The 15,530-nt window shown below is 45.7% G+C and overlaps 1 protein-coding gene across 5 annotated transcripts in view; it reads left to right on the forward strand.

Annotated features, from left to right (window-relative positions):
- The window catches only part of LOC146194037 (rho GTPase-activating protein 6-like), a 124,405-nt gene extending 110,573 nt beyond the window's left edge, over positions 1–13,832 (forward strand). The window contains exons 6-12 of one of the 5 annotated variants that reach the window (XM_084602943.1): positions 1,029–1,155; positions 1,225–1,280; positions 2,299–2,452; positions 8,474–8,625; positions 11,027–11,209; positions 11,325–11,425; positions 12,237–13,832. In XM_084602943.1, the coding sequence (XP_084459069.1) occupies positions 1,029–1,155; positions 1,225–1,280; positions 2,299–2,452; positions 8,474–8,625; positions 11,027–11,209; positions 11,325–11,425; positions 12,237–12,975 (1,512 nt within the window). In that variant the 3' untranslated portion in view covers positions 12,976–13,832. Of the gene's footprint in view, positions 1–1,028; positions 1,156–1,224; positions 1,281–2,298; positions 2,453–8,473; positions 8,671–11,026; positions 11,210–11,324; positions 11,426–12,236 lie in introns of all 5 variants that reach the window. The other 4 variants (XM_084602940.1, XM_084602939.1, XM_084602942.1 and 1 more) reach the window with 4 other exon arrangements.
- Positions 13,833–15,530: the final 1,698 nt, after the last annotated feature.

Consider the following 15,530-nt stretch of genomic DNA (forward strand, 5'->3'; position numbering starts at 1 on the left):
CTTGTAAGATCTCTTGTCCCAACAGAAAGTAATGTCAGAAAAGAACAAAGTAGATGAGAAGTGCGCTTCGATATTCTCGGGATGTAGCCCGCCGGAGTCAGTGCGGCAACGGCACTCCGGCGAAAGACGAGGACGCAGTAAGGCTCTTGATGACAGCAGCCAATTACTTCCTTATTTAGATCAGCGAGTGCCGACATGCACACACTTCGGTATTCTTTCGTCACAGGCCCGATTACGGCTGCATAAAAATTCTGAGCGCGTTCCTACCGCAGGATAATCACCTTTTGACTCGCTTATCGCATGTCTGTGCCGACAATGCGAGAACGTATGTTATGATCCACGGTTCAGATTTATCGCAGGTGTTACTGTGCGGAGCTATCTGTACGGGAAGATAAAGATACTTAGCACGTGTTATTACCGTATATATGAATTCATAATGCATTACTTTCCTAAGGTAGCTGATGACATCAAACACTAGATGATCCGCAGAAAAGAGACAGTGACAGCAGTGGATCGCCTAGTGTTTGTACTCATCAGTTACCTTAGGAAGGTCATACTGAACCAAGTAACCTCAAACGAAATTTTATTGACCTTAATGTATGTGCACAGACTTAGAAAATGCCTGCATCTACATCTGTGGCACGCAACGGCGCTACTCTGTCTTTGAGTTGAGTGTCTGCCGTCGTTTCAATATTCTTGTCACAAAGGTCCACAAGTGTTCCTTGTATATAGGCCTATCCTCGTCACAGCATTAGCAGCTTGGACACGTGCATCACTGCAATAATGTTTTTCCCTTTTTCTGCAGTGAACAGGCTGAAACAAAGTGAAAGGCTACCTATCATTAATGACCTGAAGTCTGAAGCCTTTAACCGCTTATACTTTACTCCTATTTGTTATGATTTGTGGGTACTTGAGTCGCGCTGCACGAGTGGCCTTTCATTCAGCAAAGTGCATGACTAAGAACGCTTGCGAGTGAAGAACGGGCGTCACCTGAAGGACTTGAGGTGACTTAGCGTACTTACGTGCAGGACTCTGTGGAGTCGCTGCGCCACCGCAGTTCGACCACGGACCCCGGGGACGACGACGTACTCGCCGTACACGGCCCACAGATACCTCGCGTCGTAAACTGCTGCCTCCGTTACCTCGAGAACTACGGTTGGTCCAAACCTGTCTTTTAACCGACTGAAGAGAGTACATGTCAACTGATTTGTGCTGGCCTCGCAGGTCTCAACACCGTGGGCATATTCAGGGTCAGCGGCTCCAAGCGGAGAGTTCGCCAGGTAAGACCACGTGACACGTATTCTCAACACTATGGGCGAAATAGTTTTCGCACATCAGAGGAAGAGGGGGAAATGGAAGGGTAGATAGGCAGTACAGCGCTTCGCTGCTCTCTGCCTTGTTTAACTAATCAATACTCGTGTTTCTTAACGATCTCATCACGGCGACAGGTAAAAGACAGATTCACTGACGCTTCCTTTATTTATTATGTCCACTAGATCTCGCACCATATTTTTTTGCGTATGAACTGAACATGAATTTACTATAATCAATGCTTAGTGTTGCATTCAGATCACTGAATCCAAATGAATTGAATATAGTTGAATTGACGTGTTCGTTACATTAGCGTAGTGGGCCAACGCCAAAATAGTAGGGTCGATTACGACGTTAAGGGCGCTCTTGCCGTATATTCTGCCCAGCGCGGCAAGTGTGGACTGAAACATTTTATGCAAGTGTGTGTACACTAAACTGCAGTGAATCGGTTCTCAATGCTGCCGAAGAGCACGCATAAGCAGTGTTCTCGCAAACCCATTACACAAAATTTCATGCAGTATTTACGAACTTGGGGGTTCGAATTTCATTTTTAAACAACGCGACGTTTGTGACGTTGACGCTATAACCGTTGAGTTAGGTCCTGAAGCTCGTCAAGGTGGGGACAATGGTTATGTTTTTTTAAATTATACAGTCACAAAGCGCTGATGTGTAACCTTGATTGATCTGTTTCCATTTCAGTCTTAGTTGTGAATCGTCGCTTGTTACGGTCTCAAAAGGCTTTATCTTCCTTTGCTGCAAAAGCAGGTGAGCGAGTAAAATAAATAACGAATCACCCATTTACAAGTTGCCGCTAAATGTTTTTATAACTGTAATGTGCGTAATTCATAGTACTCTACGCTGTGCTCAGAGTTCTTTTTCAGGCTTGCCCGAACATAGTCACCATTTAACTCCGTAAAAAGTGAATGACCATGGTTAACGAGTCTGCATGGATAGATGACTTAACGAGCACATGCGCGACACGTGCAGCTCCGAGAAGAGTTCGACAGTGGCCGCGAGGTGCATCTGGACCAGGAGCGCCCCCAGCCGCACGACGTGGCGCAGCTGCTCAAAGAGTACCTGCGCGACCTGCCGCAGCCGCTGCTCACCAGGGACCTCTACCTTCCCTTCCTCTACACCCAGCGTAAGGGCTCACCTCGTCGCTTCATTGCTATTCTCAATCGACCATTTGCGGAAAAGCGAGCGCCACCTTTCGTCCAAAATGGGAAGCTTCGCCGGAACTTTTGGTTGGAAAGAGCTTCTCGAACTGGCATGCGCAAGGCAGCGTTCGGCGTTTCGCGTGCGCTTAAATCGTTGTTTTAGCGTTGCTCTTTTGCTGAAAACGTGCATATGCTGAATAAAGAGGATGACACAGAAGGAGAACGATGTAGAGCGCCGACGTTCTGGGTTTTAGCCAGAATAATGACCAGTGCAGTTTGCGTCCTAAACTGTTCGCCAGGCGCATTGTGGCCGATGCTTAAAGGAGGAAGGCCATGTCAGGAACTTGAATCTTCATACCACTAATCAGTTTTGATGAGAGTGAGCACAATCCATGAAGACCGCAGTGTTTATGCGACAATGCCATGGTTCGCTGTTGATTCGGGTCACATCGTTTGAACTCACTGCGATTGCTTGTGGGGTGAGATATTTTGCTTATAAAGATGTGTATCTCTCTTGTGCAGAATGCTGATACACAAAATTAACGTGTATTGCATGGGCACTAATGGGCCGACGAGTGTTACAGTGACTTGGGATGCACTGTTTTGTAACACGCGCAAAAGTTTGTCTAGGTTTTCTGACGTAGGGCAAGAGTTCCTGCTGACTTCGTCCCTGCAGCTTCTGATGTAGGCCAGGCTTTACTGATTTGTAAACGACTCATATTTTTTCAACTACGCTCGCGCTCATACGCGAGAGCTTCGCTTACTGACGGACCGCTTCCTGCGTAGGCTGCACTCTGCCGTGCTCCCGCTGTTCAGATATAGCGCACCTTGCTATTGTATTTTTGGATTTACGGTGGATGTTTATACAAGTATATAAAATTCATTTCCCACCGAATCTGTCGATGCAAGAACTCTTATAAAACCAATATGTGTTCATTTGGCAGCAAGCACCAAATACAGCAAGAACGCCCAGCTACTACTGAACGGGTCGGTTGTGCCCAACCGACCCCACGGCTTCGTCTTTCGCGCCTTGTATGTCGTCGTGGTCCTCGTTATATATACGTACCAGTGTCGCTGTTGCATGGCACATGCTTAGCTTAGATAGAAGGCATTCCAGTCAAATGACTATTTAGACTGCATGCAATAGTGAACAATGCTGCGTATCTTTACTCCTTATTCAAGGCTCAGCGAAACCTGTCAGCATGTAGAAGGGCTGCTGTTGAGTGTTTCTGTGAGGGCACTAGGATGCTTCTTCTTGCACGGGCGTACTCTGCAAGTCGATAGTTCTTGGTAAGGTATAGAACTCACTCCAGCAAAGCTCTACACTACCTTTTCTCAAGGCAGAGATGGCCCCTTTTCCGTAAATGGTGTGGCTGTAGCAGGAAACAAAACTCATAACAATAGATTATGGCACCGACATAAAAAAAAAAAAAACGGGGGAGAACAAAAGCGGCTCCGCAAGGAAGCAGCGGAAGAGGACACCGAGCACACTGCTTCGTTAGCAGACGACGCTCGCTCAGGGACCAGTCATGAAATATCGAGACAGCCTTTTTTCACGTGTCCGACTTTTTTTTAAATGCGTGATAAGTTTTCCCGAGCCGCGGGCACACACATACGGCGAAAGCGAGACAAGCAACTCAAATCATCCACCGCTGTACAGCGCGAGAATGCACAGCTAGGCAGCGCTGGCGCGTCATGTTTTCCAACCAAAACCAAATCGCCCACAGAGGGCGCTAGTTGCGCCTTTGTCGCGCATGCGCAGGAGCTTTTCCGCAAATGGTCCATTCCAGCTGCATAGATAATTGTAGTGCGTAAAATACTTGAACACATAATTTCTTACATCTCGCTGACTTCTCAAAATCAATTTCTTTTTAGTTCTTTTTTTTCATGGCAGTCAACACGGGTTCCGAAAGTCATTTTATTTCGAAACGCAACTGTTTACATTCGCTTATGATCGCGCATTTCTGAATACTAGCTTTACTAAAGACCATTGTTGTTTTTATATTTTACCTACTCCTAGTTAAACTCGGCAGGCTAACATTGGTCTTTTGGTTTTAAACTGGATTCGAGAGTTTTTTTCTAACCGTATGCAATATTTTACCACTAAAGATAGTGACTCTTCTGAAGTATTAGTCGGTTCGGGAGTACCTCGATGCTCCGTTGATTTTCCTAATTTACATAAATGACCTTCCTAAATCAGGTTACATCTGTATATTTGCTGACCATTGTGCCACATACAGCAAGATCGAAAATAGTAACGATGTATCAATACCCCATGATGATCTCAATAACATTGCAGCCTTGTGCACGGTTTTGCTGATGGAACTAAACACTTCCAAATCAAAAACAATGAGAATCTGTGGTAATCACTCAGCTTGCCCTACTTACTTATAATACTCCACTTGACCACGTTGTTTCATACAAATATTTAGAGGTACATATCTCTCGTAGAATCAATGCATTGAATACATTGCATCGAACACTAAACTCATTCTTGAGTATCTCAATGACAACATTTGCTTCGCTCTAGCACCTCTAGAAAAAAGAAGAAAAGAAAAACTCTAGTCACTAATGCCAGTCCTATCCTCGGATATGCATGCTCAATATAGCACCCAAGTCATGTCACTAATAGAAATCCTTGAAGCGTACAAAATTGTTCTGTCTGTTTCATTCTTAACAATTATAATCGTACTGCTACGTCACTAATATGAAAACTGCACTTGACCTTCCCTTATTTCTTTCCGAAGAAAGCTCACATGTCTTTCCCTATTTCACAAAACCAACTATAATAACCACATACTGAAGGCTCGGTATATTACACCAGCACTTTGGCTCCCCGAATTTTAAAGAACTTTCTTGGCGAGTTGGTTACAGTGCATTCCTAATATTTAAAAGCCCGAAACACACGGTACAAACACCGGACAAACAACGTCATACTATCGTCACTGGTTTTTCCGTGTTTTTCGCGCTTTTAAATATTAAGAATCACTCTGCATGTTGATCATTGTTTCTAAGCTGATGTACTTTTACAGCGCACAGTCATCTGCTTACATTATTCTTACCAAGAACCTGTCACGAGTGGAAACATCTACCTGCGTCATTCGTTGCTATTAAATACACTGGTCGCGGATTTATTTATTTTATTTATTACATACTACAAGTGCTTTCCAGGACCAAGGTAGGAGTGATGACAGTACATGCCTAGTGAGGAAATATCAAGAGTAGCAGCTACAACAATCCCATAACCAAAATATGATTGCTAGATGCTACACAAACTATACAAAACAGATATGAAAATATATCGCGAGATACTGCGGATACCACGTCGGCAGGTAGCTGATTTCAGTCGTGGGCATCACCGAATTGGGCCTTGTGGTACAGCATCCGCCTCGTGTTCGGGAGGTAACAGGTTCGATCCCTGGTGCCGCCGGGTACCCGCCGGTTTTTCAATCGGTACAAGCTTTCTCCCGGCCTGGTGCTCGGCTCTTTGGGGTGAAATGTTTGGGAAAGGGGTCATAGGTCCCAATTAGTTGCTCCGATGTGGCAGTGATCCGTTCCGCCATCGGACAACAATAAGTCCGCCTCGCGCGGCAAAAGCCCATTCTGTGGCCCCCCTTTTTTTTGTGTGGATACAGTTCATTGTGAGCTGGCCTTTGCAGGCCATTATTGTTCGAAACTTTAAGCCCCCGAAGGAGCACAGCAGGGTTAGCAGAGCCTCTTCCAAACGCACACCATTAGTAAGGAAGAGAAGATTTAGAATTTCACTGCAACTGTCTTGAATACGCGTATGATCACTATTTGGCGCAGCCCGTAGTGAAAGCATAATAGTTTAGCAGACTCGTAATCATTTAAAGTCACCTGCTATAACAACATGCTGGTCTTGTGCACGTAATGCTTGCAGAAAGTCATTCCCTTTTTCTAAAACTGTATCTTTGGTACCAGACGGAAAGAAGACGGCTCCAATAAATAGTTCTTTACAGCCTTAAAATACTTTGCACCACACTGATTCTATTCTAGGTGGATTAGTAATGGCACAGTAGTTTATACGAACATTAATATAAATAACGATGCCACCACCCCTGCTAGCATGATCTGTTCTTAGAACATTGTAGCCAGGCGGATAAATTTTATTTTCTAAAATGTCCGGGTTTAGCCAAGTTTCTGTAACTACCACTATGTCGAGGTGGTGCTCAATCAAGATGTGTTCGAAGTCCGAAATCTTATTCACTCGGCTACGTGCGTTAATATTAAGCAAGTGAAACTTTTTATTACTTGGATGTCAGTCCTGTTTAGTCATGGTAGCAGAGGCTGTTCTCTCACGGGCATCTTTTAGCATAGGATATCGTTTGTTAGTGGTACCGTTCCAAGCGTACAAGACGCCACCTATTCTGAGTTTGTCGAAAATCAAGACCTCGTTTTGACCGCATGTTTTCTTTCCTATAAAATGCTGTTCCAGAGATTCAGTTTTCGTTTTCGAATTATATCGGAGAAATCTTCAAAGATAGAAGTTATTGCAAGCTACAAACACATTACAAAGCGCATTTATTCCGATATAAAAGTTTTCTGACTGCCGCGTTCCCATTTAGTGCCGTTGGTTTTTTTCCTCATTTATTTCTCTTTCTTTCATATGCTGAAATTTTATCTATTTTGCTTTGTTACTGCTGATGTGCCTGCACTTTTTTGCTGATTTGTCTTTTCCCAAATTATTTATGTTCTTCGCCTTGTTTGTATTTCTTTATATATAATCTTGTACAAAAGCGCTTCACCTGTGTAATGCTTCCTATAAGCCCTGAGAGTATACATACATACATACATACATACATACATACATACATACATACATACATACATACATACATACATACATACATACATACATACATACATACATACATACATACATACATACATACATACATACATACATACATACGTACGTACGTACGTACGTACGTACGTACGTACGTACATACATACATACATACATACATACATACATACATACATACATACATACATACATACATACATACATACATACATACATACATACATACATACATACATACATACATACATACATACATACATACATACATACATACATACATACATACATACATACATACATACATACATACATACATACATAACATGTTTTTCAACCGATGACAAGTCTGCAGTCTTTTTTTGCGTTTTTCGCGATTTTGGCCATGAAAATATGGCCGGTTTAAGGGGTCGCTGCAGACGCACTGTAATTTGCAAGCATTTGGTTCTTCAGCAGACTCATATCTAATAAGAATTACCTGAGCTAAACACAAGACAATATTACCTTTCGATCGAATAATATTGCCTTATTTTCGCAGTGAAGTGAAAACCTCACTTGGGGCTTGATGAGCAAAATATCAGTTGCGCACTGAGTTCTCACAGTGCGGAGGAAGCGGTGTTGCCTCTATAGCGTGTCCCTACTGTAGAGTTACAACAGCAGAACACGTGGTGCAGTGGTTAGGGCACTCGACTGCTATGCCCAAGGAGGCGGCATAATCCCGGCCACGGCGGCAGTTTTTCAATGGAGGCGAAAATCTAGGCTACCGTGGGCTGTACGATTTCGGTGCACGTTAAAGAACCCCAGCTGGTAGAAATTTTCTGATCCCTCCTTTACGACATCTCTCATAGCCCGAGTCCTTTGGAACGTTAAAACTCATAAATCAAACCAGAACCGCTGAACGAAATCCTATGAACGCGGATCAAGGGCGAACATCACTTCGACATAAAAGGAGGCCACGCAGCTGAACCGTAGAATAAGCAGAAAGTGGAGAGTTCTACGGTTTCATTCAGCTGCGGTAAGTGGGACGCGTGCGATCAATGCGCCAACATCAACATTCAGAAGGTAAAGGTAGAAGATAGATGAAAAGATGGCACTACTTCACGCTGTGTGTAGTAATAGACGTAGCCGGGCTGATGCGGCTGATGGTTATCGCTCGACCGGCGCCTCTTTCCCGCAGGCGTGGCAGAGCGTAGCAAGCAGCTGGACATTCTGCGACAGCTGGTGCGGCTTCTTCCCACGCACAGCAGGGACACCCTGTGGGCGCTCCTCAAGTTCCTCAACACCGTGGCTGACCACGCGGTGGACAAGAAGTCGTCCACCGGGCAGCCCGTGAGTGCGCTGCCGCTTCGCGCTGAAGAGGAGCGCTACGGAACGGTACAATGTAGTACCCTCGACTCGTAGACGCTGCAGGCACAAAGTATATTGGCACCTCTTAATGCCTCATCCAAGTGCATTCAACCCGGAAATAAAGGCAGTCGATGTAATTACTACCAATTCAATGAATGCCAGCACCATACAATTGAAACTGTGGGAAGGCAGACAGGCGAATCCGAAGGAATTCTCTAACTTCCAACCCCCGTTTTATGTGGGCGCCCCTGGAATTGAATACAATAAAGCGTGACATTCGCTGCCTACTAATATTAATGAGTTCCCGTCACACATAAACCCCGTCGCAGGCAGAGACGAAACACTGACGCATTTATGACCACGTTGACGTCATAGAGGTCACGTCTCCAATAAGAAGCAAGTACCACCTTCATAAGTCAAACCACAGACGAGGGTCGGGTGGTGTGCTGATGAGTTCCTTGACGGAACTCACGCAAACGCTAAAAGGAAATGCAGACCGTATAATTCTTAAGAAATCTTTAGTTGCCTCATAATGTTTGCTTGCAAGGCATATGAGCATCTATTATGGTGTCTGAGGATGTGTTAAGTGTTTTACATATCAGTACAGATACATTCATTTATATGCCGCTCGGAAACGTCCAGTATGCGCTTTGGTTCCTCACGAGTGTTGTCCTACGCTGAAGAGGTTTGCACTTTACGCGTATTAGCTGGAATGAATACTCATTAAACTTGCTAATGGGAGTAATCATTTTGGTTAGAAGCTTTGCTTACTTCGCTTCCCAATTTATACCAATACGAAATGTGCGGCCGGGCAAGCGGTTTTATTTCAAAAACTACGGAAGTGATGCTTCATTCGCAATACAGAACTGGTCAGTGAGGGACCCATGCAGTTCTCGCCTCCGAACAGTCAAAGCTGACCTCCACGTATGCGAAAACTCCCGTGAACATGTACGCGATGGTGGCAAGCGTCGCGCAAAGATAAATGCATGTGCCTGTTGTCTCGTTGCTCGGATCTGCTGAAGTAAAGATCTGGCTCCTCGCCAGAAGTGCACGCGCCCTTAACCTATGAGATTCTCGCTGGATGTTTCCGGTTTGTCCCATTCAATTCAATTAATTTTATTTTGCCTTGATGGTACAATGCTGGCTTTAGCTCGAAGTAAAAGCTTCTGTTTGACAGCTTGACACGGTCAAAGCCCTTGTTCTGGCAGCAATACAGTAGTCTTGAGAATAAACATAAAAGAAATGTGCATAGCATCTGCATCTAGGCATAAGGATAGCTAATTTGCCTAGTTCTGTCGCCTCAAAAAGCGTACCGTTTTGGCCATCGCCGTTGCTGCTGCACCCTTGCCTCGGAGATTTGAATTAGCTGCGAGGTAGTTGTAAAATAGAAGTGAAGGGAAACACTGTCCTTGTCGTTAGCGAGGACTCGACATTTGGAGCGGGGTACGAGTTACCGCACGGCAGCCATATGCGAGTCGAGACGGTATAGGCGCTCCATAGGGTTATACACCGAGGGGTGTTCTCGATTCTCACTATCGTTGTGTCGCAAGACGGTGCGGGCAGGGCACTTCATTTTACATCAGCCCAAACTTAACAAATGTATAAATATATCACTCATGAACAGCGCATATGCTCACATGCCTAGCTTCCACTCTCATAACAAGATCAAAGAACAGTTCACGAGGAGGCTCACTAAGATAGAGTACGCTGGCACAGCACAATATCTACCTCCCCCGTGAATCCCTGGTCTGTCTTCGCCTCTGAGAGCACACCGAATTGGCCATCGGCACTGTAGCAACACCGCTATTACACGGAAAATATCAAGCACGCAATGTTCCTCGCTCTCGTTCGGCGACCTTCATGTGACGTCGAGCCGGCACCGAGAACGAACATCCAAGCTTCAATTTTCCGTTATCCGGGCTTCGAAACGTGAACATCTGGGCACTGCACGAGATTTCACGGAGCTAGTTCTTCGCTCTTTATGGCTTCTGCGACCTTTAAAAACACGATTTCATCCATGACTTTTATTAGGCTTTGAACAAGATGAGGTACTGATTTATCAGCGTCGACAACAAAGAAACAAGTTTAAGCGCATGGTATTAAAGCATGGCGTCTCTCGCACATGGTTCGGAATAACACTTAATGGTGTTTTTTTTCCGTCAAATTTTCTGCTTGCTTCAAGCTGTCAATTTTTGGGAACATCCTCTTTCATTTTGACCCTTTGTGAGGATTCGAGAGACGTGTGCTTCGCATTATTTGGTCAACACAACCAGTGGTTGAACCGTAGGGCTATCTTAGTAACACGCGATCTTAGTAACACGCAATTCTTAGTAACATTCTTAGTTGGGATTCTTATTAACTCGCGATCCGCATGCCGTCGCAGCTCCCGGGAAACAAGATGGATGCTCACAACCTGGCTACCATGCTGGGACCGAACATATTACGCTTCAGCAAGACTTCCGAGAAGGACAAGTTTATTGTGGAAAACCTGGAGAGGGTGGAGGAGCGCTGCGACGTTATCTTGGTCGTGCGGCAACTGATAGAAAACTACGAAGAACTTTTCAAGGTGAGCCCCGAATTTGAATTTGAGAAGGCATAGAAAGAGTTTGTCTTTGTAAGCGCGAGCCTCCGTGAAAGCTGTACTATCCCTGTTCTATTTATCTGCATGTTGTCTGGCGTAGGTCTCGGCCGAGGACTTGGACAGTCTTTACAAAAGGCTGCTCATTGAGAGCCCTGAGGACCTCGAAATTCTCCTCAGGAGGCGGTACTACAGCGCACCCGGGTAACTTTCTTCATTCTCTTTTTCTGTGTCCATAGGTGTTGTCCTGAATTCATTTCGCAGTAGAGTGCGCTGTCTTGAACCTGAAAGCAAAGAAGGGTCGTTTACATTGTCAGACCGTAGAATGCAGATTTGAAGCACCTTGTTTCGCGGGCATCTTTTAGTACGGGCAGGCATGTAGGTGCTATGTAGAGTAATGTGCAATGTTTTCGGGATACATGTTAGCCGAAAATATTTCATATTTATGTGGTTAATCGAAAGAAGTCAATGAAAACTGTAGTACGAAGGTGAATACCTTCTTCGTTCAAAGGAAAAATGTAAGCTGACCGACTAACGAAGGAATATAAAAAAGTTTTTTCGCTCCGATCTGTATCCCGAAAATCCATGTCAATGACTGTACGCATGCATCCAGAGAATCAGAGCATCGCATCTAAAGGTGCACCCGGTGCTTCTTTGAGAATGTACCCGATTATGCATAGTTATGAGTAACAAACGAAAGGGTAAGCTCAGGTATTTATGAGACCATCTCGCAACGCCTCAGCCACGACTGGGACAGCTGCCCCCTATATTGCTTTGATCCGCAAAGATAAAACTGCTATGCTGGCACAACGAGTTTCCAAGACGTTTATGAAGTCTGGGTGCAGAGGCTTCATTTGCTGGAAGATAACAATCACTGCGGTTGTAAAGGCACACATCGGCGTTTATAGGGAGCGAAATCTAACCTTTTCTAGCATTCAAGTTGGTTTGCTCATGGAACAAGTTATTGATTGCTCGTGTCGCTTTCGAATCTCAGTTGTGTTCGGCGTCCTCGCAGATCTCAAGAAGACGACGGCAGTGACCAAGTCTTCGATGCCGCGAACGCGGAGGACGAGGACGAACCCGAAGAAGAGCTCCGGACGGTGGTGATGCGTCCGATGACGACGACACACCGGGGCCGGGAGCGGCGCGTTACCACTCAGCAGCAAGACGAGTCGGTGCCTTTCATACTCATCACACCCGATGGGCGCTCAGAGCGGCGGCCCTCCGCATCACCCAGGAGCACGGAAGGCGGTGACAACGACGTCGAAGTGTCCTTCACTCTCAAGATGCCCTCAGCTCCCGACGTACCGGGGTACTTGGGTGACGTAGCAGACTCCGCCGAAGCGGACAGGTCCTCGGCCAGGCCTCTGAGAAAGATGACGAGAGACGCATCTCCGCCTCCGTCTTCCGCCGCACAGTCGTCGGCAGCTGCAGCAGCACAACAGGAGGAAGTAACAATCACCATCGAGGCGCCGGGTCGCAAGTCCAAGGGCTCCTCTCGGCGGTTCCTAACCAGTAAGGAGAAGGAGGAGAAGGCCTTTAAGATCAATAAGAGCAAGTCGGCGTCTTCTATACTGAGTTTCTTCAGCGGATCGTCGGACTCAAGACGCGACTCGGCCGACTCGCAGGCGGCACCCGTGGCTCCATCGCGGTCCATACCTCGGAGGGACAGTCGCGAGGTGCGCTTCCAGACAGAGAAGTGGAGGCGGTGCGAGATCATTTCATCCGAGCACACAGACAAGCGGCACAAGTGACGACGTCTCTCTTCGTTCTGTCCCTCCCCGTCGGTGTCATCGGGGCTGACTCGGCAGTTTTTAAACGACTTTGCGTACTCTGGGAGGGACACACGGCCGGCTGTGGTGCGGCTCTTCTGTCTCGGGGTGTGTGGCTACACACGCTTGCAAATAAGTTTGCACGTGCAGTGCAGGAGACGTGTTGCTGAAGACGTGCGCAGCACGCTTCTTCTGTACGACTGCAAGCGTGGGGACTGCAACTGAAGACAGTCATTGCGCTACGAGTTCACAATGAGTGACCCTTCATGTCGCCGATTATCCGGCCAAGCATACGGTCCCTCACTGGCCCGTCTCATGTTGTCCTGTGTGTACAGTAAGAAAGGAATAATCACAGCAATGCGGCAACTTTGGCCTGCATTTTGCTTAACTTGTCCTGATGCACGTGCTTCATACAACGCGAAGAAAACCAATTGAAGTCAGGGGCATGGCTAACGGCTGCTTGCTGCTGCTGGCAGAAAGAAAAAGCTGCAAAAATTAGACCAGAAAGCCAGAAAACATTTTAGTGCGGCAGAAAGATGTCTCTCGTTTTACGCATGTTTTCAATGGAGGGATGTATGTGTGAGTTGGCTGGATCAAATTCGTACTTCCCGTTTATGTTTGACATGTGCTGCAAACTCTTGCTCAGTGAAGAAAATTTCACAGCTGTAATCTGCACTCTTCCCACTTTAGAACCCTATTGTCTGCAAGTTTTTCAGAACCTTAAATTGAAGACAAGTAATACCTATTGTTCAAACGTTTTTTTTTTATTCGCAGCGGCATCTTATGACCACAGATTAAAAAAAAAATTGATAAATTTAACAGTCAAATTGGCCTTCTAGGCTGAATAACACTGCGCGAACAAGAGGGGAAATTGATAGATAGAAATTGATGGTTGGCTGGTGTGGTACGAAAGTTTCAATCAACGGGGGCTAAATTTCCCGTCTTGCCGTAGTTCGTGTCATAAGTGGCGCCGTGCCTAAATATGCATGCATGGGAAACTTGTGAGAAAGTGAAATCACTACTGCTTGTCTGGGTCTCGTAATCAACAACAAATATTTTTGATCATCACATGCCTCGGGCGAAGAACAAGAATGAGTGCCCCATTTATGTCATGTCATTCTCTGCAATATAGGCAGTGCTTTAAGGTATAAGGTAAGTAGAAAGAGCCGTCACTTTCGTTGTAAAGCCTTTTTGAAGAAGCGTAGCCCTTTGGGCCAGTTGGTGCACGTTACGGGGAATAAACCAGCAGAAAAAAACGCATTCGCAAGTAGAAGTACGCAGGACGAAGCTGGGTCCAGCATCACTTCACTTCATTACCTTAAAGGTGGGGGTAATACATAAGGGGTGGGAAAACAAATTTGGTTTAGTGATCACGTGATATTATTAAAATGGTTACATAAATTGTTTAGAAAACTTGATGGGCAGGTGAGGCAGCTACTTTGTGGGAAAGGCCGATCCAGTACGTTGCAGTGCGCAGAAAATAGGATGCGAGAAAGGTGACGGTGCGGACCCGCTCACGAAATACTTGGAGCGAATGGCCGGTGCGATAAGATATGCCGCCGGTGGGGGAGGGGGGGAGGGGGGGAGGGGCAATGACAAAGCGAACGCGAAACAGACAGAGGCAATATGACGACGATGATCAAGAGTTGTTAGACCTGATTGTCCTTTAAGTGCTTTTACACTGATGTCGTATGAATAAGCGGAATGGATGAACCTCGTGGCGCGATTTTGAACTGATTCAAGTGTGGTGATGAGATGTGCTTGATGCGGACTCCAGATAGCAGATGAATATTCTAGCTTTGGTCTGATAAGGGATTTATACGCGAGAAGCTTAACGTTCTGAGGTGCATGTCGTAGATAACGCTTCAAAAATCCCAATGATCGGTTTGCGGATGTGACGATGTTTGTTATGTGTGTGCGCCAGGAGAGATCCTGGAACAGTGTGACGCCGAAGTACTTGTATGAATGTACAGATTCTAGGGGACAGTTAGCAACTGAGTACGTGAACTGGTGGGGATTACGACGGCGAGGCAAAGACAAGAGTTTGCATTTACCGGGATTAAGGGACATTAACCAGTCATCACACCTTGCATGCATGCTGTTAAGACATTTTGGAGCAGCGCTTTGTCAGAAGTGTTAGTAATTGTGCGATAGGTGATGTAGTCGTCAGCAAACAGTCCAATATAACAAGCCACTGTCGATGGTAAGTCGTTTATATAGATTAATAACAAAAGGGGAGCTAGTACACAGCCCTGGAGGACACCTGAAATAACCGGGAGAGGAGGAGAACTATGGTCATTAACGAGGACGAATTGGCAGCGATTAGTCAGGAATTCTTCGGTCCATGATGAGACAGGATGCAGATTAAAGATGATAGTTTCAGCAGTAAACGCTTGTGGGGTACCTTGTCAAATGCTTTTGCAAAGTCTAGAAAGGTAGCGTCAGTCTGTGAATTTAGGTCGAGATTAGTATGCAAGTCATGAAGGAAGATAGCTAATTGCGTTTTGCTTGACAAACCTTTGCGGAACCCGTGCTGT

The sequence above is a fragment of the Amblyomma maculatum genome, chromosome 4 (genome assembly GCF_055883805.1).
Source record: "Amblyomma maculatum isolate TAMU_Amacu chromosome 4, ASM5588380v1, whole genome shotgun sequence".
In the NCBI taxonomy this organism is placed as follows: Eukaryota; Metazoa; Arthropoda; class Arachnida; order Ixodida; family Ixodidae; genus Amblyomma; species Amblyomma maculatum.